Genomic DNA, 25,784 nt, shown 5'->3' with positions numbered 1-25,784 from the left:
AGAAAGGCCAGGGCATGCCAGGCCTTGGATGCTACAGCAAGGGGTTATGATTTGCTGTTGTAGGCAACAGCGAATGGCCAGGAATCCAGCCTCACCACTTACTGCTGAGCCACCCTGGACAAGTTGTTTACCCTCTCTGGGCTCCAGCATTTCAGTCAGAGATACTTCCTTTCCAAGCAACAAAATTCTTGACGCTAAACAGAAAATGGACTTATTGGGCCCTATATTTAACCGTCCAGGGGTTACCGTTTTCGGGTGAATCCTCATCCAGGATTCTAAAGGTACTGACAGATCTTTCTCTCCATCCACTCTGTCTTTGGGGCGGTCTGCCCCAGCCCCAGACTCCGGGTTTCCCCTTGTCATGGCAGCAGATACAGTCCCTTCCTCTCCACACCACCCAGCCCGCAGAGATGACAGAGCTGCATCCCAGCGTTCCCAGTATTCCAAGTCTGGAGCCCCTCCCCTGGCACATCTGACACCAGATGCTTATCCCTCGTGGCGACTGTGAGTGGGAATGGAAGGCACGGATTAGAGCTGAAAACCCAGAAAAGCAGAGAACCTTTTCCCCAAAGCAGAGTCTTGATGCTGTGGGCGGAAGGGAGTGGGTGCGGGTGGGGGTGGGGTGGGGGGAGGGGAGAGGGGAGAAGGGGGAGGGCGGGGCGGGGGCGGAGGGGAGCCAACCGATACCTGTCCACTCAGCTCAGACACGATTCACAGAGTGACGAGGAGAACTGCAGTTGTTCACCTAGTGTGTCCACAGCCCAGCATGTAGTAGGCACTCAACAAACGCTCCTGGCCTCCTGCTTGGCAACTGAAAGAGGAGGGGCAGAGGGGAGAAGCCTCAAGGGTTGCCCTGCGTGGGGCCGGGCGGCGGATGGGCACTGGCTGGAGAAAGGGCACAGGTCAGGGAGGAGGCGGCAGTCCCGCCTTATGGGAACAGTGGGCGGGCATCCAGAAGGGACAACCAGCAGTTGTTCGACGACAGTCAGGTCTGCAGCTTGGGGACTGCGTGGCGGGGTGTTTGTCCAGGAGTCTCAGGAACGGAGCCAGCTCAGATGCGGGGTAGGTGGGTGTGCCGACGAGAGGCGTCGGGAGACCCGAGGGTCTCTGAGCTGGGAAAGGCAGAGCCGCGAGGGCGCCCTTCCTTCACCGCCCCTTCCTTGACTCGGCCACCCAGACATCGTGGACATCAAGCCGGCCAACATGGAGGACCTGACGGAGGTGATCACCGCGTCCGAGTTCCACCCGCACCACTGTAACCTCTTCGTCTACAGCAGCAGCAAGGGCTCCCTGCGCCTCTGCGACATGCGTGCGGCCGCCCTGTGCGACAAGCACTCCAAACGTAAGTGCGCATGCCCGGCGGGGCATGTCTGGGTCTGCACTTGTTGGAGCTGCAGTCCCCCGTCCACGAGCCCCAGGGCTCCTCCAGCGGAGCCCTGGGAACAGACCCTCTCTGTGCGCCGAGCCTTCTCCTGAGGGCTGAGGTGTCAGCACTCAGGGTGGCGAGGGCAGATCTCCCTCTCTGGGTGGAGCGAGGGCCAGCAGGGCACACACAGCCATCCAGGCACTATTCTTGACACAGGGGTGCAGCAGGAACCAATGGACAGACAATAAACTCCTAACTAGGTGATGTGATGTCCAGAGTGGTGATTGGTGTAAACAGCCACCAAAAAAGCAGAGTATAGGGAGGGTCGTGTCCGTGCCACTGACTGAGGAGGTTACAGTGGAACAGCCTCTCTGAGGTGCCGAAGAAGTGCGCCATGCAGATCTCTGGGGGAAGAATCTTCTAGAAGGGGGACACTGCAGGGGGCAAGGCTCCAAGATGGGAAGGCACCAGTGCGGCCAGATGATGATGTCTGTATAATGGAATATTGTTCAGACGTTTAAAATACTGACTTAGGAGGTTTTTAATGACATGAGGGAATGATGTTTAAAGATTCCATGGGGGAGAAAAGCAAGGCAATGGCTACTTCACTGAAAGAATGGAAACAGAAAAGCATGGAAAGAAATACTTCCAGAAATTGTCCCTGAGTGTGTGTGCAGGAAGGATGGAACTTAGGGAGAATAGAGATGGTTTTGTGTCCGCCCACGCTGCTTGAATGACGTTCTTCGTGGGCTGGATGTGAGAGTCAGAGCCCCTCTTGGCTTCTGTAACTGTGTTAGCTGGTTCCCTGGGGTCTGAACAAGCAGCCACCCACCAGGGCGGCCACCACTCATACATTTCCCCAGCCCAGGCACACAAGCATAGATTCCAGGCACGTCCTCATCATACGCCCGGTGGTGTGGAGCTGCATGTGAATCAGCCCACAAAGTCAAGTGCAAGAGCTGTGACTTTATTTTGATGACTCAACTCTGTTGAATTTCTCGTCCCCTCTCCTGGGGCTGTGTTGACTATTAATTAACTATAGGGCCACGGAGGAGTCTGCCTCTGGAGAAGTTCCAGAAGGCTTTGGCACGGCCAAGGTATGAAGGGAGGGACATTGCACCTTTTGACTACCAGGGGCTTTTTCAGTGGCTGGTGACACTGAGGGCAGGAAATTTTTGCATAAATGCAAAAATGATGCTTTTGGCATAAATGTTCATAGATGAAGTTGGCCTTTAATTTTCTTTGCCTGCACTCTTTGCCCAGTTTTATTAAGAAGATGGTTCTCTTGTAAAATGAGCTGGCTGATTTCTCTTTTTTCCCTAGAATATTTAGTATAATATATCAGCTCCTTGAAGTCTTAGTAAAACTCAAGTGTAAATCTTTTTTGATTATTGGTTTATGTAGGTTTTCTATGGGAGTTAATTTGCATCAAAAATGTATTTTAAATTTTTCTAGAATTTTCTTTTCATTCTCAAACTCAATACTCTGCACTTTCTCATTAATGCCAGTGGCAGGATTGTTCGTCAGTCTTTGTACAACACATTACAGCTTCTGTTTTCCTTCCCTCATTTAATTTGCCATAAGTTGTGAGTAGAGGAGATATCTGCCCTGCTGTTTGCTTTCTCCAGATCGCGTTTGTTCTTAGCCCTCATCTGGCAAGCAGACGATTGCCAATTAGGTAGTTATTTTTAATCAGATCAAATGGTTGTTATTGGAGCCAGGTATCTTTATAAAGAGACTTGGAGGTTAGGACCCATTCTTTGCATCTCACTTCTATATATTTACTTAGTTAGTACTCAGAACTCAGGGGATGGCTGATAGAGACACCCCCAGAGATGAATGGTCACAGCATCATTTTCTCAACAGATAAGACCGTGATTTTCTGTTCTCTGAAGGAAGGGCGTCCCGGATCACAAGTGGATCACGTGTTGACTTCTGCCGTTGGGCAGATGAGGAAACCGAGGTCAGAGAAATGCAGTGGCTTCCCCAGGCTCCTCCCCGTCAAGGGCAGAGCCAGGAAGCACGGGCTGCTGCTACCCAGCCCACAGCTTGCTGTCTTTCTCCAAAGCAGTAGAAATCCGGGTCTTTTGTCTGCTAGTCATTATGACAGGGTAACCATGGAAACGACTGTGCTTGAATCCTCAAAATAGACAGTTATTTCTGCTTTTCACAGCACAGAGTCTGCCAAAAGGAAGGGCTGTGCCGAAGCACGAAGATTCCCTAGAATAGGTGGTAATGACAATTGCTCCCCCTGGTGGAACCCCTACTCTGTGACAGCCCGATGCTGGTTGAAGCAGGAACCGCAGTTAACATTGGTCAAGGGCTTGCTACACACCAGGTGCTGCTCGAAGTTTACATCTCATTAAGTTCTGAGAGCTACCCTATGATGGAGGTACTCGATTATTCATTTTATAGATGAGGAAACCGAGTGTATTGGTTTCTTCTGGCTGCTGTAACAAACAGTGGCTGAAAACAACACAGATATATTCTTTTACAGTTCTAGAGCGCAGAGGTCTAAAATTTAGGTGTCGCCAGGCCTGCATTCCTTCTGGAGGCTTCGGGGAAGAATCTGTTTCCTTGTCTTTTCCAGCTTCTAGAGGTCACCCACGATCCTTTTCCATCTTCAAAATGCGTCACTCCAACCCCTGCTTCCATCATGCCATCTCTTCTGCCTTTGACCTTCCTCCTTCTCTCTTATGATTACAGAGGGCCCACCTGGAGAATCCAGGATAATCTCTGCAGCTCAAGACGCTTAACTTAACATCTGCAAAGTCTTGTCATGTGAGGTAACATGTACAGGTTCCAGGGCTGAGGATGTGGCCGTCTTTGGGGGCCGTTATCGTTGATCACACAGAGGCACAGAGAGGTTAAGACATTTCCCTAAGGTCACACAGCTAGGTGGAACCAGGATAGAGGCTCCAGTAGTCTCATGCCTATCAGCCTGTGTTCTTTCTCACTTAATCTTCACAGAAGCCTTGAGAACAAAGAACTCTTATGGAAACTGTGGATGAGCCAGGTTCATTTAAAGGGTCTGGGTGGGGTAGACTCCCAGGACTCATCCCTGGTAATGGATCTGGGATAGAAAGACCAGACCTAGCCCCCCTCTGTTGGAGAGGCTCCAGATATCTGGGGGCAGAGCCAGGGTAAAGCCCCCAACAGAGGGCACAGCCAGGGCCTTGTAGCTGGATCCTGAGGCCTGTGTGGCAGGAGCAGAGTCGGGGGAGGTGGGGGTGAGGTTAGAGGCGCACGGAGAGAGGAGGCTGCACATGTGGAGAGCAGAGGGTCCACATGCAGAGGACTTTACAGACCATGGTGGGGGCTCTGGGTTTACTCTGAAAGGACAGGAGCCACAGGGGGCTTTGCCTGGCTGTGTTTTAATAGAAGCCCCCTGGCTGCGCAGAGGAGGGTGGAAGTGGGGGGCCAGCTGGGAGATTAGCCCAGTAACCCAGATGAAGGATGCTGACGCCCCGAGCGGGCTGGGTGCAGTGAGTGGAGGGGGTCAGGTCGTGCATCCGCACGGAAGGTTGGCTTTGCCCACGGACTGAATGGAGAATGGAGAGTGAGAGAGGGTGAGGGGTGGCCGCAGGCTTTGTGCAGAGAGAGGGCGCCTGGCTTTATGGAGCAAGCAGACTAGTAAGTAAATGGGAGCGTGACAGCGGGCAAGTCTCTGAAGGCTTTGCGGCTGCTCTGATGTGGTCAGCTTTAAATTAAGGTGGTCGGAGGAGGCATCTCTGCACCTTGAAGAATGAAAAAGAGTGAGCCTGGGACGAGAGGAGGCAGAGGGAAGGGGGTGAGGGGCGTGCCGTGAGAGGGTCTTGGCTGCAGTGGGGTGAAGGGACAGCAGGGGGCCACAGTTGGGGTGGACGTTATTTTGTCCAACGGGGTCCATCACACGGTGCTGAGCAGGGGACAGTCATAAGCAGAGAAGAGTTCATTGTGCCCACCGCCTTAGAGTGACTGCCTGTCCCGGCCCCGCTGCACGGCCTCAGCCTTCCCGGTGGCAGGGTGGCAGGGGCAGGAAGGTGGCCTCGCAGGAGGCATCTCCCCCAACAGTGGCATCGTGCGGGAGCAACAGGCACCCTGTGATCCACAACCCCACCGCTTCTCCCTCTGCTGCAGGGACCACCTCCCCACCGCAGCTCCTCCTGGAGCCCAAGGTGGGAAGGTGGGACTAGGCTGGATACGTGTGCTCGTCATTCAAGTGGAGGTTCTCATATGATATCAGAGCAGAGGAGGGACCCGTTACCAGGGCAGCCAGGAGCAAGGACTGGGCAGGACCCGTCTGCTCCTTCAGGCCCATCTCCTCCTGTGCTCTCCACCTCCGCAGACTGCAGCCGCACTTCCGTATGTCCATGTTTCTCTCCAGGGTTTCACTGCCGTGCGCCATTGTCCCTGAGCGTGTGGCTCAAGCCAGGGCAGTTCTTCCATCAGCCCTGAACCTCCCTTCATCCCAGCCCCATCTGATCAATTCTGCCTGCTCAGTTTACCCCCCACTTCCCGACCCATGCCCAGAGAAGACCACCCACATGCTGACAATGAGGAGTGGCACATAGCTGGTGCCACTGAGAGGGACACAGAGCAAAAGCCACGGGCTCCCAGAGGCCACTTCTGGCAGATACAGGTTTCACTGCTGTGCCTAGATATGTAAGTGGCATCATACCAGGTGGGGAAAGAAATATGTCAGGAAAGGCACGGAGAAGAGGCCACATAGGCAGGCAGCACCAGAAGGTTCTGTCCACTCTGTGAGCAAGGCTGGGCTCTGAGCCTGGTTCCAGGCTGGGCAGGGATGCCGGGATGACCGATGACAAAGGCAGAACCCCCTGCCCCAAAAGCTCACAGCCCCATGAGGTGACCAGGCATCCTCACTGATGCCATACAAGAGGGCATCCCGGGGCTGTGAGGGCAGCAAGGGTGAGCATTTCATTTCTTTGGAGAACATCTGGACAAGCTGCACAGAGAACAGGATGTTTGAGTTGGGGTTCTGAAGGATGTACAGGAGTTGGTGAGAAAGACAGAGGCTAAAAATGGGAAAGGAAATTTCAGGGAGAGAAAACAATGTGAAAAATAACTATAAAAACAGTTATGCACTTTTATTGAACAGCTACTCAAGTCTGTCACTGGGCCCGGTGCTTCTAGGTATTACCTCTGGAGGTCTAACCATGCTTGTCCTCCAGGTGAGGAAACTTGGGCTCAGAGAGGTTAAGGGGTTTGTCTGAGGTCACCCAGAGCTTGGCTCTGCCCTGCTGCCTGGTATACGGCCGGGCAAGGGTTAGGATAAGGCAAGCGAGATGCCTAAGTCACAACATTGAAGGAGGCATTCATTTAAGGCGACCCCAGAGTGACTTGTTCCGTGTGGTGCCCTAGGGGTCTTGCTTGTCTCACCCTGTTCGAGGCCCTGGGAATTTAGGTATGTGAAACTGGAGCAGCAGGGCCGGTTGGGGCCCAGTTAGGAAGGAGCTTGGCAGCTACATGTGGGATCTTGAACCTTGATCCTGCGGGCACTGGGAACAATGGAGGGCTTTAAGCAGAAGAGGGACACATCAGAGTTGTGTGCAAGGCTGGAGAGGAAGGCTGGCCCGCACCTCAGGCTTCACTTCTGTTTCCTTGGATCACGGGTGATCCAGAACCTCCCCAGGGTCCCTTCACTTCACTTAGGCGAGGGAGGTGGGAAGGGGTCTCCTCACCCTTCCCCCGTGTGTGACAACGGTGACACCCAGAGAGGAGGATGCCATTGTCAGGGAACCAGCTAGGGCCATGAGAGCCTTAATTATGCAAAGTTATTTTTTTAAAAAAAAGATCGGACAGAGATTTCTGCTGTTTCGGAGCCCTCCAACTACAAAATAATTAGGGCAGGCGAGAGAGGTGGGATAGAGCCCACCACGAGTGACAGGGGCTCTGGGATGCAATTCTTTGAACTCTCGGCAGCAATAATTACTGTGAAATGTCCTTAGTGATTCCGTCAATTAGAAGGGAGACCCTCTTATCTCTTATTAATGGCCGGGGGACGTGCAAGTTGTGTCTGGGGGGAGGGGGAGGGATTGATACGGAAGATTCTGCAGTCTTTTGACAAAAAATATTTGTATCAAAAATTTCGTAGAAATATTTGACAAGAAAACTAAGAACTTCTAGGTATAACTTTTTTCAGGCTTGTTAATATCCTTCCCGCTAATCTTTTTCAGTTCTGGTGATTTTGTGCTTAAAGAAACCATCAGAAGTGCCCAAGTACAGCCAGAACTGAGGTTGCAGTGGGCCGTTTGGTGCTTCTGTTTTCAACTATGGATTAGGTCATCCTCTCAGCCCTTGACCTTTGTGGTTTCCTGCTCCTTAAAGCTAGCAGAAGACGCAGCCCCTGGCTCTGTGACATCTGGTGCGGATGCTCCTCTGTGATTTTGGTCCCCATCTGCCTACCGAAACCCCACAAAGCGTGCCAGGAGCCCTGCAGGGTGCAGGGCGGAGTGAGCAGGACCAGCCCTAGTGGTTTGGGTGGAGGCTGGAGGAATCCACCGAGGCAGGCGAGGGGTACAGAGTCGGGGTGCAAGAGACAGATCCCGCTTTATGCTTTTATATCTTACCTTCTGTCTGACGCCTAGCAGCAGAGATGCTAATTCAGTCGAGAGAGAGTTCCTGCCACGTACCAGGGGAAGTGCTGGGGGCTACCCAGATCCCTGAAGAGAGTTTGAGGTGCATCTTCTTTCAAACCTTCTGCCCCATTTCTCCCAAGTATTAGGTCTATACCCCTGTTCATTTAAAGACAATACAGAATCTCAGTGCTTTAGTTTAAGTAAGAAATCAAATATTGAATTTGTCTTTATTCCAGGCATCTGAGAGAAGAGGGAAATGTCATTGATTTAAATTTTTTGGCTTAACAAAGAAAACTTACGAATGTTTATACCTGCAAAAATAAAGGTGTCAGTGTACCAGGGCACAAAACACGATTATGTGAGATGACCAATCAGAATGCAGAGGTTTTAGAGGCTAAAGGTGACCCACAAGGAGGTCTCCTCCCCACTGCAGGGAGGGGAATCATGGAGAAAACCAAATCTTGCCATGCCCTTCCTCTCTCCGAGCCCTTCTGTGGCTCCCTATTGCCTACAGGATGACGCCCTTCCTATGGCTTACAGCCCCTCGCTCTCGCCTTTCTCAGCCTACGTGGCCTTCGGCTCATCCCTGTCTCAGGACCTTTGCACATGCTATGACTTCTGCCTGGAGTCCTACTCCCTGGTATCTCACTTCATTCACGTCTCTGCTCAGATGTGCTCTCCCACAGAGGCCCTGTCTATCCAAATCACCAGCCCCCATTTCTCTCTGTCTCCTCACTTACTTTATCTTTCATCCACCACGGCCCAACGGTATCACATGTCACTGAGTTTTACTGTCTGTCTCTGGGAGGAGATTGTGGGCTCCAGGAGAATGGGGGTGTTGCTCACTGCAGCATTCCAGGACCTCAAACAGTGCCTGGCTATGGTGGGCGCTCAGTATGGACTGGTTAACTGAGAGGATGAGTGAATGCATGTAGGCATGACCACATGAGAGCATCCGATCGGCATGAAATGTTTCCAGCCACCCTGGAGAGGGGAGCTGGGCAGGAGTTGTATCTCTGGGAAAGGCAGGAGCAGTGTCTACCTTGGACAAGAAGAAGAACGGGTTCCCAGATGGGGGTAAGGGGCTGGGACAGACCTAGGAAGTGGGATATGGGACTTTCCCACATAGGAGGGGCCAGCAGGAAGGGCACTCCTGTGAGCCTCTGGGGACATGTGATCAGCTCTCTGCTTCCCTGTTTTAAGCCTGGAGCCTCGAGACAAGCAGGCAGGGCAGCCACTCAGCCGGTGCCCATGGGGACAGCTGGACAGGTTGTCAAATGTTTAAAAGTCCTTCCAGACTGGCTGTAGATGGCTGCCAACCCACCACCCCATCCTCTTCCCTGACCCCCAGGCCCATCCATGGCCCAGGTCCTAAGTGGTCAGCAGGGACCCTAGTTTCCATCCTGCTGCAGCACCAGGGCCACTGTAGGATCTGATTGTCCAGTGAGGTGGGCAAACTACTGGGACAGCCAGCAACAGACATGGAACTTGGAAGAGCTTGTCCTGCTGCATGGGGACCTCCTTGTGTCAGGAAGCCCTGGCTATGGGGGACAGCAGGGAAGGGATGCTGCTTGGGGAGCCGCTCACTGCCCACTCTGGGATCTCTGGTAAAGGCAGCAAGCTGTTGCCTTCAGGGGTCAGGTAAGCAACTTCCTGTGTGGAGCAGCTGGTCTAAAATAATAGGAGGTGGGTGGCAGGCAGCAAACGGGACTCAGGCTGCATCTGTGGTGGCGAGGTTTGATTTTGCTACAACCCGCATGGCAGACAAACAGAACATACCTATGAGTGGTGCTCGGCCGTGTGTGCCCAGTGCACCATGAACAGAGGCCCCAGAGCCAGTTAGAACCACAGGCGGTGCCCAGCCTAGTCCAGGACGTGGTCCAGCACCTTCGAGGATGCCCGGACACCTCACAGTCCTGGCATTTGGCATCACCAGCAGGAGGCAGCAAAGAGCAGCACATTGAGTACAGCTCTGGGTTCAAATCCCTCCTCCACCACTTTTTCCAGCTCTGAGGCCATCCATGCCTCAGTTTTCTTGGCTATAAAATGGGAATATTAGTGGTACCAACCTGATATTTTTATTGTGGGGTTAGATAAGGTAACACACGGGAAAGGCTCAGCACAGAATCTGGCTTAGAGTAAATGCTCAATAAACACTGTTCCAAGAGCTGGCTCTTCCTTCTTTGGAGGATCCATCTGGGCCTGGGCCTGACCTGTATTTAGTTATAAGTTTGATGAATGAATAAATGACCTACCGCATGAACCCAGAGTGGAAATGGAGTCGTCTGTTGTTTGGACCCCACGGGTGGGAGCAGCCCAGTGACGGTGGTTGTTTTTGTCTCCGCAGTATTTGAAGAGCCCGAGGACCCCAGTAACCGCTCCTTCTTCTCGGAAATTATTTCCTCCGTGTCGGACGTGAAGTTCAGCCACAGCGGCCGGTACATGCTCACCCGCGATTACCTCACAGTCAAGGTCTGGGACCTGAACATGGAGGCGCGGCCCATAGAGACCTACCAGGTGGGCACTGATGCCTGGAAAACCTCGCAGCCCCTCTGCGGGTGGGAGACCCGCTGCCGCCTTCCCTGTGCTGAGAACTCACACTGAGGGGCTTTCCCAGCTATAGGGTGGCTTTCATAAGCCCATTTTGCAGGTGAAGACACTGAGGCTTGAGAAATCAGACAGCTCATCCCACATAGCTCAGCCAAGGACAGGAGAACTTGCTCAGCCCCGCCTCATGGGAAGCTGTGTGTCATCTGCTTGCTGGCTCCTGCCCTGAGGCAGGGCTGTGACTAGGTCTGCAGTCCAAGGTCCAGGGGACAAAGATGAGCATCAGGCTGGGCTCAGTTTGAGGGTGCAGACGATGGCTTCCCTCCCCTGGAGCCGGCGTCTGCAGTCCTACCATTAACGCAGGCTTAGCATTGCCCTCTCCCAGGGAGCATCCTTAGCTCGTGATACAGTGGTGAAGTGGGAGCGTGGTACATTTCTAAATCCTCAGTGCAGGCTTTTTCAGCCAGGCATACAGGATGAAGCATGGGACACCTTCCTGGAAAGTCGTTTATTATTTTTCTGTTATGATTCATCCATATACATTAGGGAATAGAAAACAAAATTCATGTGATGTTAAAATTTGGCAGAAATATTGGACTGTTTTAAAGCTGCGCCAGTTATGTCTTTAGCTGGGGCAGTCTGGGAGGCTTCTTGAAGGAGGTGACATTTGTGCTGGACCTCATAGGATGAGTAGGACTTGGTTGTGCAGATGTGAGTGGGAAAACAGTACCCGCCCCCCAGAAAACCCAGCCAAACCCTCATAGTGTCACCAAGTATTGGGTGCACACAGAGTGCCACATATATTTTTCTCCTCTATTCCTTACTGGCCCTGTGAATGGGGTGATATCAGCCCCACTTGACAGGAAGGGAACCTGGGATACTGAGAGCTTAGGATATGGGGAGCTGCCTTACAGTTGGGCAGTGACAGCTTCGGGGCCCAAATGGGAGCTGCACAGCTCCCTTCCCTGTCTTCCTTCCCTGCCAAGGACTGGGGGAGGGCTGTGTCCTGGGAGGCGGAGGGCCCCCACTGGGAGGGGGCACAGAGCTGAGAGGGGAAGACGGGGTACTCAGAGCCTGACCTGGGACACGTGTGCTTCTGGCATCTCCACACCCACAGGGACGTCTGGGGCGGCTCTGGTGCCCTTGCCCCGTCCCCCAGCTTCCTCGGGATGACGGATTCGTGAAAGGGCCCCTTTGTTAGCCACTTGTGTTTACTGCAGGCCTCCAGCTCCCACTGCACTTCCCAGGAAGGGGTCAGCCCCTCCTCTACCCTTGGGAATGGGAGGGGTCAGAGACTGGGGCGGGAATGACTTAACCCCTGCTCAGGCCTGTGGGACTGACTGTTCCGTCACCTTCCCAGAGCATGCCCTTCCCAGAGCCTGCCCAGGGACATGACTGTGTCCAGCCCTCTGAGGCCTCTCAGCCTTTCGTGTCCCTGGTGTCAGCAAAAGCCCCCAGACCCTGAAGCTAGGTGCAGTGTTCAATGTGAGCATTTTGTGGGGAGAGGGTCCAGAGCCTTCAGATTCCCAAAGCACGTGAGGACCCAATAAAGTGGGAGAATCACTGCTCTGGAGGACCAGGTCCAAAGCTGGGTGCTTGGCCTCTGGCCCAGCTGACCTATTGATTCTAAAATAGTAGTCTTTACATAAAACCAACATAACTAACATCTTTTAGCTGTTAGGTGCTAGAAATTGTGTAAAACAGAATTGTGTTTGGCTGACTTGCAGTACTGAATAGATAGGGGCTTTTCTCCCTTCACAGGAAGCCTGGAGTATCCTAGAATACTTAGTGGCTTTGTGACCTGCCCAGTGTCCCAGTAGCCACTTCTGTGATTTAGTTCACTATTGTTTGAGTGTTGGTTTTCTACCTTCATGTTTGATACCTCATGGTGGCAAAACGGCTGCCACAACTCCAGGAACTATGTTGACCTCCATTCAGGAAAGGAGGAAGTGTGAAAGGCTGTGCTGCTTGGATCTGTGGTATGTTTTATTATGAACACAAAAACTTTCCCAGAACACTCCTGAGAAGACCTCTTACAACTCATTGGCTAGAACAGGCCCATGACCCGGCTGGAAAAATTAGTAGGTTTACAGCCTCTGTGCTTGAAGAAGACAGGGAGAAAAGAGTAGGGATGGGTGTTGAGTGAGCCTTAGCATGTGCTTCATTGACCTAAGACCTTGGCACACTTTTCCTCTTCTAAGCCTCCCAGCTGTCCTGGGCGGTGGGGACAGTGTTCTCTCTATCCCATTTTATTTGGAGAAAATTGAGTTAAATGGCATATCTGTGGTGGTAGAGTAGCAAGCAGCCGACCTTAGATTGGTCTTTCTTACTCCATAGTCAACACCCTTCCTCACCCTGCCACCAGAGGGCAGGAGGCACTCAGTATGCGGGAGAGAACAGCACGTGTGTTTGGACGAGTGCATCAGTGAGGCTGCGTTGAGTGCAAGGAGCACACACGAACGTGCCAACCTGGAGGGGTGAACACGAGCATCTTAAAAATCTGTGTCCAGAAATGACCTCAGGCACCACTGATCCCTGTTCATCTTAGTCGCACACATACTGGGCTGGTGCTTTGTGCCCCACTAGACCCTGGGCTCAGAAGAAGGGAGGAGCCGTGGCCTCACCCTCAAGGGTCCCAGATGACAGGAACACAGGGAACCTGAGCCTGCTGTGGCCATGGGCTAGGAGACCTCTAGCCACAGACACACACCACGTGAGAGCCGCTGAGGGCTTTTGAGGAAGCAGAGTGGAGAAAGGGGAACAGCTGGGGGAGGGCCCTGCTATTTCTTCAGACAGGTGGCCCACCTGGGGAGCCCAGCCCCACCATCTCCAGTTGCCTATAACCCCACTCATTTATTTTTAAAAAATGTATTGAGGTCCTGTGATGTGCCAGGCCCTGTGCACCCCACTGGGAAATTGTTAGGGAACAAGGCAAGTAAGTCCTGCCTAGAGGGGCATCCGTTTCAGCAGGGAAGATGACCAGAAACCTAGCAAATAGGTGAAATAATCACAAGCTTCCAAAAGAGTGACAAACCAGGGGCTGAGGAGGAGAAAATAGGCATGCTGAAGCCTAGGGGAAATAAGGGCATGAGCCCTCTACAGGGAGGGTGTTCCCAGAGGAGGGAAGAGCAAGTGCAAAGGTCCTGAGGCAGGAACATGGTTAGTGCGCTCAAGAAATGGTGAGGAGAGACTTCCCTGGAGGTCCAGTGGTTAAGACTGCGCTTCCAATGCAGGGGGCGCTGGTTCAATCCCTGGTCAGGGAACTAAGATCCCACATGCCGCACGGCATGGCCAAAACAAAGAAATAGTGAGGAGCCAGCTGGAGCAGAGTGAACATATGGGAGAGAAGAAGAGCCTGAGGTCAGTGAGGTGACCGGGGGGACTTGTGTGCGCCGGAGTGTTTTGAGCAGAGGCATGACGTGATTCAGCTTGGTTTCAAAGGGATCCCTCTGCTGCCTGTAAGATAAACCAGGGCTGGGGATTGGGGTGTAGGCAGACACAGGGAGAGCAGCCAGAAGTCGTCTGCAATAAGCTGGGTGGTGGTGCTTGGAGCAGGGTGGCAACGTAGGACAGATGTGGTGAGAAGGGACTGGGCTCCGGATTGCTTTGGATCCTGGACAGGCTGAGTGTGGGTATGAGAGACAAGAAGTGTGTGGAAACATGCTGTCACCTTTGTCCAGAAAGGATGGGGGACGGTAGAGGGACCAGGGTTCACCAGCCTCGAGGGGTCTGGACGGTCCAGTGTGGGCTCTGGGGAGAGAGATTCTGGCTGGAGAGAAACATCTGGGTGATGTCAGCGTATGGACAGAATTTAAAACAGTAGTGCAGGGAATTCCCCGATCGTCCAGTGGTTAGGACTCAGCACTTTCACTGCCGAGGGCCCGAGTTCAATCCCTCATTGGGGAACTAAGATCCCATAAGCTGTGAGGCAGGGCCCCAAAATAAAAATAAAGCAGGAGTGCAGGTTGAGTGGGAAGAGAAGGGCGGTGGAGCAAGCTTCGCGGGCAGGGCGGTCAGGGAGCCCTCTCTGGGGAGGGGCATGCCATCCGAGGCCTGAGGAAGTCCTGTGTTAAGAACCTTCCAGCCTGCGGGGTCAATATAAACACACGCTAAGTCAGGGCAGGAGCCTCAGGTGCACTTGATGCTCTGAGGAGTCAGAGAGAGAAGTTCAGCCTGGGGGAATCCAGGGAGGCTGCCAGAGGAGGAGACCTACTCTAAAGCTGGGTTTTTAAAGATGAATAAGAGGTTCCCCGATGGAAAAGAAAACCCCCTTTTTCTTCCCCACCCCTCCCTGCACTTGACCCTTGGTTTGTGGCCAATGTCACTGCCCAGCAGGAGTTGGACACTTCTTTCTCTCCATCCCTCCATAGTTAATCGGGGTCGCAAACACCTCCCTGGTTCTTTGCCCCGTGGTCGTTGCCCTGAACCCTCATGCTGTTCTCCGGCAGGGGGAATCTCATGACCCACTTTTCAGACGGGAAACCTGAGGCTCATAGCAGCTAAGTGACTCCCCTGGGTCACAAAGGGGCAGAGCCAGGAGTTCAGGCTTCATGTTACCCATTTACCTGCCCCTTCCGCCACCCAGAGGGCAGGGCCATGTCCCCGAAGAGAGCTGGCACCCAGGAGGCCCCGTGGTTATAGAGCTTGTGGGATGGGGCTACAGTCAGATGGACGCAGGTCATGGGGCATCAGCATCTCTCCTGTGGTGTCTGGTAACCCTGGGAGAGGACCCTGGCCTTCCACTTGTACGCTGTGTGACTTTGGGCCAGTTACTTAACCTCTGAGCTTCAGTGCCTCATCTATAAAACAGGACAGGTGACGTCTGCCGAGATCACGCTTGAGAGGCCTGTGTGACTTCTCCTTCCCCTTTTCTCCATGATGGTCACCAGTGTGCTCACGGTGACCACTTGTCCTCAGAGGACATGACCCTATACCAAATAGTCACTTACATTTGATCCTGGAACAGCCCATGAGGTGAGTGCTCTTATCACTTTAAGGATGAATAAACCAAGGCTCAGAGAGGGTGAGGTCACTGTCCAGGGTCACACAGCCAGGGAGGAGCAAAGCCAGGATTTGGTCCCCTCTCTGGCCACAGCTCAGGGGTCGGCCGTGTGCCAGGCTATGGACCCTTCCTGATGAGAAGGGCTGAGTTGGGGGTGCCATCCGGACCCCGGAGGACACAGCCCTGCTCAGTGAGACCCTCCTCGTGGACGGGAGTCAGGACTGTCGGGGTGCCCCCCTCGACTCACCCCGTCCCCTTCTCTCACCAGGTCCACGATTACCTTCGGAGCAAGCTCTGTTCCCTGTATGAGAACGACTGCATTTTTGACAAGTTCGAATGCGCCTGGAATGGGAGCGACAGGTAACCTCAGACCTTGGACCCCACCCACCTAACTAGGGACCTTCCACTCTGCAGGGCCGGCTGGTGACCTGGGCAGGATGTGTCAGGGGGACTAACTGTTATCAAGCCTGAGGAATCAAGGTGTTCCAAGGAGGCCCAGTCTTTCTTGTAGCAGGTTCGAGCTCTCAGCTCTCAGATTCAAGGGCAGAAAGGAAACTTCATGTTCTGAAACTATACCTAACATCCATGTGGAGCCCTGTTCTCCTGAGTGGTAGTGGAAACATCTTTAGTCAATTCCGGGTCCCTCACCGTGCAGCCCCTTCCCCACGTTGTCAGGACTGAGGGCTGTTCAGGTGCTAGAGCCCCGAGGCGGGGAGGGCTTTAGCCACCAGTCTACACCCGCCTCCACCCTCCTCCGGCCATCGTGGTTGTAGCTTCAGGCGCATTGGGCTCCGGGGAGCATGGCAGAGCTGCTGCACCTTTTGTGGCTGGGGGCTTCCACAGGTGCAGCCGCCTCTCACAGCCCCACCCACCTGGGAAATGGCTCTGAGCCTGACCTGAGTTCCTGCTTCCCCATCACCTGGCTCAGCCCAGGGCGAGTGTGGACAGGGAAGGCCCAGGGCAGGGACCCAGGTGACCAGAACTTGCAGGGCTGAAAAGCACTCTGGCCAGGATATCGGCCTGTTGCCCGTCACACTTCACAAGCGGAGCGGGTTTGGCGAGGGAGAAGGCACGGAGTGAGAGCCGGCAGCCTTCGACTCAGGTGCCATCCCGGGGCGCGTCCATCCACGTGGACCCCGTCAGTCCTGCGTGTCCAGCCAGGAGCAGGCTGGGCTGTCCCCGAGTTCTGAGTGCGGCTGGCACTGCTGTGGTCGTGTGAGAGCTTCTGTGCTACCACCCTGTGTGGCTGTGAGCACAGACCCACCGGGACCGCCAGGGAAGATGGGTGGGGACCCAAGGGGGGTCGAGCTGCTGTGTCCAGGAGTGGAGGATCCCCTAGAGCTTCTGCCAGCATCCTGGGGCTCAGGAGTCCCCACGTGGACAGTGCTCTCAGAGGGACCAGTATGGTGGGCACAGGGGGTCCGCTGAAGGACACTTAGAAAACCAGGTGGAGGCCCTGGCCCGAGGCTGGGCTGATGCAGCGGGGTCAGAGGGGACCCGCGGCACTCCCTCCAGGGGCCTGCCCCCAGGCTGACACACTGGGGGTTCCCCAGGGATTACTGGCAGTAGGTCTGGGGCTGGGGAGTCTATTAGAATCTCAGAAGACAGCAAAAAGGGGATTCCAGTACTACTGCGTGTGTGTCTGTCTGTCTGCCTGTCTGTCTTTCTGTCTTTATGTGTTGGGCTCCCAGTGGTTGTGACCACTGCCCGCCTTTCCTTCACATTACCACCAGGGGGCGTCCATGAACGGGCATGCTGGGCTTCCAGAGACTGGAGCCGCCTTCTCTTCCTGGCTTTCAGGTGCCCAGCCTGGAGCTGCTGTCCTGCCTCTCACTGCCATGCACTTTACATGCCAGCCACCCCAGCCCTGGTAGTCCCTGCACCTTCCTCCACAACCCGCTCTACTCCCACCCCCTGGAACCCTGACCACACTGCACCTGGCTCACTCCTGCTGTCACCTCACTTTACTGACTCAACTTAAGGCCACCTCCTCCAGGAAGCCCTCAGGGTCCTCTGCATCTTGACACCCCCAGCCTCCTGGGTTTTCCTTCTGTGCCTTTGCATTTATTACATGTTTTCATCTTGCCTCTGTTTGCCTTCCCCACTGGTTGAGGTGTCGCTGGGAGTGGGACTGTAGCTCAGCCCATCCTGAGCCCCTCACTTGGGGCCTCAGGAGTGTCCAGGCAGTGGTTGTTGACCTTCTGGAAGGCATAGGGGTATGCCACCTCCTTCCACTTCAACACAAGCATCCCATGAGCCCAGCAAGCCCCATAGAGGAGGATCCCAAGGTAAATAAAGCCTGGTCCCAGCCTTCCAGGAGCTCAGAGGCAAAGGGGAGAAGCAAGTGCTGCCCTCCAGGGCCCCCACCCTTGAAAACCAAAGCAAACCTGAATCCCTCAGCTCAGCGTTTTCTGTCCTTCTCATGTTAACGGGAAGCTTCCAGCATGCCAGTTGTATAGGTAGCAGCACAGAGTGGGTGGACATCTGATAACCCTCACAGCGCCCGTTACCCAACTCTAGCAAGACTTAGATGGGCAGCCTGGGGGCGAGGAAGGGGCAGCGGTTTTGGGGTCAGACACCCTCGATTTCCAGACCGTGCTCCACCACTCTCCAACTGCATGCTTGAATAAGCCACCTGACTTCTCTGAGTCTGCTCACCTGGAAAGTAGTTCTAATAAATCAGGACTTTCAAGGGCTGCTTTGAGGATAAGACGCTGTATGTGAAACTCCTGGCAAGGCCATGGCTCCATATTGGCAGCGGATGGTCCGATGATTTGCACACACCGGTCTGTTGTTTGTCTTGTCTGAAAGAACCCTGCGGAGCCACCAAGACCCACCTCAAATGCCACCTCTTCTAGGAAGTTCCCCTTGATCTGTTCTGCCTGGGAAGAAGGTATTTGTGTCAACCAAGTATCTTCCAGTTGCAGGAATCAGATAAGCCTAAGCTTGTTCTGAGAAGTTCCAGCAAGGCTACCCCAGGGCTCATGCTGTACCTTTGGGGCCATCTCCTCTCTGTCCACTCCCATCTCTGAGCCTCCCTGCTTCTTCTTAAACACTAGCCTCATCCTCTCCTACTACAGATGGCTCCCCCTTGCTATTCGGGATGATGACCCCAAATAGTCCCCCTTCCATTGTCCTCCCAGCCCACAATCACCCTTCTAGGTATATGGAAAATTCTCATGGAAGGATCTGATTGGCTTTGTTTGGGTCACATGCTCACTTTTGAGCCAATCAGCATGGACATGATTTATTGCATGCCACAGTTGGCCAGCAGGGGGCAGTAGAGCACCATGATTGTCACACTCTCCAGAACCACAGGGATGGGGCAGGAGCCTTTCCCCAGTGGAAAGAAGAGAGCCTGGGGACAAGAGCAGCCAGGACCTGTTAAAAGAACCTTCTAGAATGTTAGAGAACACCTAAGAATGGGAGCAATGGGCCATTCTGTCCCAGTGTGGTTTGCAGGGTGCTGAGACCTGGTGTTCCCAGGTGAGAGAGACCCCTCCCTGCAGGTGTGGTGGGGCTCCCTCCCCTCCCCCAGAGGTGTCAGCTGGATCCCGCAGCCAAATGGAAGGAGGATTAGCAGCTGTGTGGGTTACAAATAACTTTAATGATCTCACTCTCCCTTCCCCTGATGGCTCAGGAGAAGGATGGGTGTTGTGTGAAAGCACCCACTGGGTTCTGTGAACTGTTCCCTAGAGAAATGGGTGGTGGGAGGGCTGCCTTCTCTCTTCTCTCGCCCCTGCCAGCAGGGAGGGAGGGGGCGAGGCCCCCCTGGTCGGGCCCCTTGGCACGCAGATTCCTACTCTCTCCTTCTGCTTCCCTAGTCTTGGGCTCCCAGTCAGACAGGTGGGTGGGGCTTCAGGCCACACGGATGGTTAGAATTCAGAAATACCTGTTGGCATTTAATACATAACAGGAGGTGGGATTTACTGAGCTCAGCACTGTTCTAAGTGTTTTACCTTGTTATCCAGTCCATTCTCACCAGGGGCTGGGGTCCCTCACCGCATTTTATAGATGGGAAAACTGCACGGGGAGCTAGGAAGCATGTCAGGGGCAGAGCTGGGATCTGGACGCAGGTGGCTGACCCGACCCAAGCACTGTCCACACTGCATGTGCTTGTGGAGTGTGCCTTTGCCTTTTAGGCCCAAGTAAAGCAGGTGGAGAGAGAAAGGCTTCCTTCCCTGTCTTCCCCAGGTCACCCAGCATCGGGGCCTCCTGCCTGGCTCCTGACCCCGGTCTGAGCTGGTGGGCTCCACCCTTTCTGCTCCACAGCAGCTGCTCTGGGCCCAGGGAAGGGAGGCCTTGGCCCCCGGGACTCTCTCATTCCCCCGTCCTGCGTGCTGCACCTGCCCCCAGGCTGCCGAGCCCACCCCAGGCGGGGCTGGCTTGGGTTTTAAGAGCTTCTAGTTGGGTCTGTGCCCCTGCAGGCCACCCTCCTCCTTTGCAGGCTCTGGGAGGACCACCTCATAGGGTGGGGGTGAGGGACATCGCAAGGAGAGGGGCGATGAGGGAGGGGTGGAAGAAGGAGAGAATCCACCTTCTCTTGCTGCTGGCTTAACAGTGTCATCCCAGTGTCACCCAGTGTCCCAGGGCCAGGCAGAGCGGGCGATCCGGAAGGACCAAAAGCAGGAGTCCCCTCATCATGAAGCCCGGCCCTCCTGCCTCCATCGGCACTGACCTCCTATGCCTAGGCCCCAGTGCCGGGGGCCACCCCGCGACCCGGCCTGATGCAGAGCCTGACACCAGCGCACGCCAGCTGTGGGAGGGACAGGGGGCGTCTGGCGGGGTCCCAGGCAGGCCCCCCTCTTGTCTGCTGAACCAGACAGGCCTGGTGGGCTTGCTGCCCCGAGTCGGGAGGTCAGAGTTCATCCCCACTGGTCACCCCCGACCCCCGAGGCCTGAGGAGTCCCTCGGCAGGGCGTGCACACGCATACACACATAAAGACACACGCACGGACGCACGCACACGCACGCTGGCAGCTAGCCCAGTGCACCCTCCCGCTCCCTGCCTCGGGGTCCTCCTCGCTCACCTTGCAGAAGGGGCTCCAGGCCTCTGTCCGGCCCTGCATGCCCATGCTCGCAGCCCCACTGCCTCTCCTGAACACGAAGACTCGGGCGCGGCTTCCCCGCACCCACAGTGGCCCTTGGTCGCTGCCACCTGCTCACCTGCCCTCCTCTCGCCCCTCCAGCCCTGCTGTGTCTGAGAGGCGGGAAGAAGGGCAGTGGAGAGCGCAGACCCGGGGAGTGGTTCCCCGGCATCACCTCCCGGGCTGTGTGGGAAGGCCAAGGTCAATGTGACGAGCCCTGTCCCTGCAGCACCCCCTGCTCCCCCCCGCCCATCCCCTGGCCTTGGGACACTTGGGCGCTGGCAGGCAGGATGGCCCCTCTGACCCCACCCCCAGCCTCTCAGAGGCCCAACCTCACCCCGCCCTCCTCCCTGTCTTCTGGCCCAAACAAGGGCGACCCTTGGCTGGCTGAGCCGCTGCACTCCGGTGATGACCCGGGCAAGGGTCACACTCCTGGACCCCGAGGGGAAGCCGCTGGCCCACACAGCAGCCCCAGGGCAGCCCCGAGAGACCTGGGCTTGGGCTCCAGTGACGCATGGGCGGTGGCACTGTCGTGAAGTCTCACGGGCCATAACTTAGGCGACATCAGAGCCAACACAGCCTTCCCTGGCATGAGCTGACCTCTGAAGAGAGAAGGGGGGCTTCTTTGGGAAGGAGGGAGCAGAGGGCACTGTCCCCCACCCCCGCACCCGCCGCCAGCAGCGCTGGGGGGCGCCTCACGCCCACCCAGCACCTCCGCAGCATGTCATTTCCTCTGCAGCACTCGGGTCTGTTCACAGCAGTTAAGGTTTCAGAACAGAAGAGACTAGAGCCAGAAAGCGCGTTAGAGTTCTCCACCACCCGCCCTTCACCTCCGGGGATTACACAAACCTCTTAAAAGGCAGAACCCTTTGACTGCCACGTGCCACCCCTCCCCAGATAGCGTCCGAGAAGCCCCCTCCACTCACCCCTGGCCTGTCCCCTGTCCCTGTGCAGGGGGGTGGCCGCGCAGCTTGTTTCGTGCCTTCCTAAGTCTTCCGAGGGTGGCTGTGACTGTGTGTGACCCTGCCCCGGCATTCAGTGATCCATTCACTTGTTCATTCATTCATTCATTCGTTCATCAGATACTTAGTGAGCCCCTACTGGGGGCAGGTACCTTCTGAACCTGCAGATCTGGCAGTGAATGAGAGAAGCTTCTGGCCCTTCAGTGCATTTGGTTTACGAAGCATTTACTGAGTTTTCGTTGTCCCCGGGGCATGGGGGCTGGGCGGCTCTGCTTGGTCTGTTCCTGTCCGCTGCTGCCAGGGGTTATCTTTCTTTCGAGGACCACTTCCCACATAGGTGGCCAAGCCAGGCCCTGGGGACTCAGACAAGACACACCTGCGCCGGGAGCCCCCCACCCCCACCGCCCCGCCTCTGCCGGAGAGGTAGAGGCACAGGCGGGCGCTGCTGGCCCACGGGCGATTAGCGCTGCGAGGTGAGCCCGGAGGGGTCCCCACTTGCCCCTCCAGCTCCCATCTCCACCCTCCTCCACAGAGACTATACCTGGAGGCCGACCCCATGGGCTGCATCCACAGGCCTCCGTGCCCACTGGCTTCTGGCCGGGTTTAACCACTGAGGACCCTAGAAGGAGACTGAGGGTGGAGAGAGAGGCCAGAGCGTTTATTCCCCCTTGTTTCCTGTCATCTTGGCTGACTGTGTCCCTTTGGGCACAGCTCCCTTCAGAGGACAGCCCCCTTCACACAGACCTCTCTGGCTCTGTCTCTTTCTCTCTCTCTCTCTCTCCTGTGACTCCTCCCTCCCCTTCCCTCTCAGGCCTCGGGGCAGTTTCAAAATCTCCAAATGGAGCAGTCCCAGGGCACAGCACTTTCCCTGTGTTCCCTTAGAACCTTCCAGAACATTTGCGAACAGTCTTTATATGGAGCGCCTCTCCTACCACCCAGTTGGCACATGCCCTCTGCCCCCTGCTGGGGCCCGGGTGGGCCTCACCCCCTTCCGCCAGGACGCCCCTGGAACATCTGCGGAAGTGCCACTTTATAGAAGGGGATTTCCATCCTCATTGCCCCCAAATACCTACCCATCCATCTCTGAACACAAGGTCAGGGAGAGCGGTTTGGGTGTCGAGGGGAGGTGGCACCAAGCGCTAACGTGCAGATTGTGGCTCTGGTGGGAGGCTGGCCTCACGGGCACACGGCCATCTCCAGGAACCGCACAGCCTGGGCAGGCAGCTGCTTGTGGGCCGGAACCTAAACGGGGTTCCTGGCCCAGACTTGCCAGGCCCCAAGCCAAGTGAAAGGTCCTTTCTGTGAAGGATCAGAGGCCGGAGGGGCAGACTTATCAGTGAGAAAGGAAACAAAGTGCTGTATCAATCACATTGGGAGACGGATGCCACTCTACCCTCTTCCCTCTGCTGGGGAGACCCCTCTCCTTGAGCAGTTTCAGGAACCAGGCAGCAGAGGGGCCTCCCCAACCCACACCCAGGCCATCAGCATCTAGAAAGGACCGACATTAAGACATGGTCCACAGGCGAGGTGACAGGTGACTTGTAATGACAACTTGTCCATTCTCATGTGGGCCCCGGGGAGGTGGGCTTCCCTGGGTCTCCCATGAAGATGCTACAGGCTGGGGCCTCAGGTACCACACTCTCCTGGTGTCAGCCCAGGTTCTCCCACAAGAAGGAAATATGTTACCAGGACATATGTCACTTTCAGCCTGTGGCTCAGCATCATTCGGGGAGCCTGAGCATCTGACCCTACACAGCCCAGTGCACGGGATTACTCCTGTGACTTGGGTGATACTGAAGACATGGCTCATGTGCATAACCCTTGTAAACCGAGGGGTCCTCGTGGCTCATCTTGGAGCAATGACACCATCAGGAAGCACAGTTCATCTCCTAAAGGGAGGAGGGATTCCAATCTGTCCGCATCTCTCCTGAAGAACATTGAAGGGGACCACTTCCTTACCCTCAGTATCGTTTTCTGGAATTCACTCCCACCTCCCCAGTTACTTTGTATGCCCTGCCCCCAGCTGCTCCAAAACCCAACCCCTTTCTCCAGGCCCAGGCCCATGTAGGTGGTATTCTTTTCTCTCCCATCTCTTACTGTGTAGATTAACATCCTTCCTCTGGTCCAAAAGGAATCCCTTCTCCTTAGGAGAGGTAGGGAGAAGAGGTGGGGAGTGGATAGACAAATATAGAATGCTCGTTAGGAGAACGGGGGAGGTCTGTGAACACCTGCACACTGATGGTGTGCAGACAGTGATCATTTAGTCACTCAACTATTCAGACAACAGGAGGGTCCTGGGTCCCCGCCAGGAGGCCACATCTGGCTGATTCAGGGGCCTGCCTTTTGTCAGCGCAGAGTTTGTAGCCCAGTGTCTCCTGTGTTTATTTCACTTTGCTCGTCTTCTGCTGTTGTTAGTCTTACTGAAAGTCTAGGGCTCTCTCTTTTGGACTAAAGGGCAAACAAAGTACAAGGGAATGTTTTTACAATGTTTGGGGCAGAGCATTAAACGGGTCTCAGTTCCTGGCCCTAAGTCTGTGTGCTGAGGCAGCCGAGATGTGAGGGAGGACAAGAGACCCTAAGAGAAGGTGGGAAGAGGCAGGCGTGTCCCCCGTCTGCTTCCCGGGCGATGGCCCTGCAGCCCCGGGAGGAGGGGCGGGCTTCTCTCTTCTGTTGCCCTGCCTGACGCCGCTCCGTCTCCCGCCAGCGTCATCATGACCGGGGCCTACAACAACTTCTTCCGCATGTTTGACCGGAACACCAAGCGGGATGTGACCCTGGAGGCGTCGCGGGAGAGCAGCAAGCCCCGGGCGGTGCTCAAGCCGCGGCGCGTGTGCGTGGGCGGCAAGCGGAGGCGGGACGACATCAGCGTGGACAGCTTGGACTTCACCAAAAAGATCCTGCACACGGCCTGGCACCCGGCCGAGAACATCATCGCCATCGCGGCCACCAACAACCTGTACATCTTCCAGGACAAGGTGAACTCCGACATGCACTAGGCGCCACATGGCCACGCGCGGAGCGGCCACCACGGGGCGCCGGGCCGTCCGTCCAGCATCCCGGGGCCGGACCGCCTTTGCTGGTGATTGTTTGAAAACAGGAAAAAGGATTCACAGTAAACCGACGTGATTGTCGGCCTTGAAGTTCAGTTCTTTCATCCCGTACTTTAACCGCGTGCAGTCGTTCCCACCTTATTAGGATTTTTACCTCTGCGCGTTAATTTTTCACTCCAGAGGTTCCTTTCTGGGGACGAGGGAGCCCCGGAGCCATTTCTCTTGTGCGCCTCACTGGCCCCAGATCAGGGCTCCGGGGACGGAGAACGAAGCTCAAACAAGCCAGCCAGGGATTCTTTTGATGATAAATGGAGCAATTGCCACTGTTTCAGAGCCGAGGGTCTCACTGTTTTGCTTTTTGGATCGTGAATTCATGCTGAGAATTTGCAAGCTCTTTTAGGTTATTTTAATGTCTTTGAATATCCCAGGTCTGTTACAGTTTCTTGAGAGGAAGGGGAATGGAATCCCATGTGTGTGCCTGTTTTCTTCACCATTTAAACAACCCTTCGCGAGCATCTGCCCCGTGCTGGGCATGGTGCCAGCCCCCCAGGCCCATGCGTCTGTCCCTGCAGCCGCCCTGTGGCTCTCCTGTCATCCTGCAACCGTCACTGACACCTCGTGGGAACTCGTACTGGCTCCCTCCATGATCTTTCTGCATCTTCATCACGACCCTGTGAACTGGGTGCCTATTCATTTCCTCCATAAATGCCAACTGCGCACTGAGTGCCAGGCTCTGTGCCAGGGGCCAGGGATTAAAAGTGAATAACTTGTCATTCCCATTGTGCATACAAGAAAACTGAGGCCCAAGGCCTGCACCAACCAAGGGGGGAGTCAGGAATCCCATCCAGGCGGTCCCACAAGGCCCTTTATAACCCACCACGTTGGTGGCTTATGTTAAAGCAGCATTCTAGCCTGGAAGCTTCTGGAAACATCTCTTCATCTTGTGAAGCAGGACAGAGCAGGTGGGACAATGACGAGGGTCCGGGGAGAATCGAGACACAGAATGCAGAAGACCCCCAGGGTGCCCCTCACCTGTTGGGTAACGAGGAACTCCGCCCTCTCTCCACCCCACGTCTGTACCCCAGCTCCTTTTCCAGATGCACTGAACTGCCTCCAAAAGAAAATTGCATGTTATGACCATTTTAGGATAAATTTTCTTTTATGACCCTCAGTCCCGAAGGACACTTCC

General features: G+C 55.2%; 1 protein-coding gene across 2 annotated transcripts in view; it reads left to right on the top strand.

Annotated features, from left to right (window-relative positions):
* Nucleotides 1–24,542, top strand: part of PPP2R2C (protein phosphatase 2 regulatory subunit Bgamma) — a 134,863-nt gene extending 110,321 nt beyond the window's left edge. For both annotated transcript variants that reach the window (XM_029234541.1, XM_029234542.1), the window contains exons 6-9: nt 1,178–1,342; nt 10,295–10,464; nt 15,765–15,856; nt 24,250–24,542. In XM_029234541.1, the coding sequence (XP_029090374.1) occupies nt 1,178–1,342; nt 10,295–10,464; nt 15,765–15,856; nt 24,250–24,541 (719 nt within the window). In that variant the 3' untranslated portion in view covers nt 24,542. The remainder of the gene's footprint in view (nt 1–1,177; nt 1,343–10,294; nt 10,465–15,764; nt 15,857–24,249) is intronic.
* The last annotated feature ends 1,242 nt before the right edge of the window (nt 24,543–25,784 follow it).

The sequence above is a fragment of the Monodon monoceros genome, unplaced genomic scaffold, assembly GCF_005190385.1.
Source record: "Monodon monoceros isolate NGI ecotype Baffin Bay Population unplaced genomic scaffold, NGI_Narwhal_1 Super_Scaffold_20, whole genome shotgun sequence".
Classification (NCBI taxonomy): domain Eukaryota; kingdom Metazoa; phylum Chordata; class Mammalia; order Artiodactyla; family Monodontidae; genus Monodon; species Monodon monoceros.
Note: the sequence above shows the minus strand (reverse complement) of the source record. Positions and strands in the feature narration are given on the sequence as shown.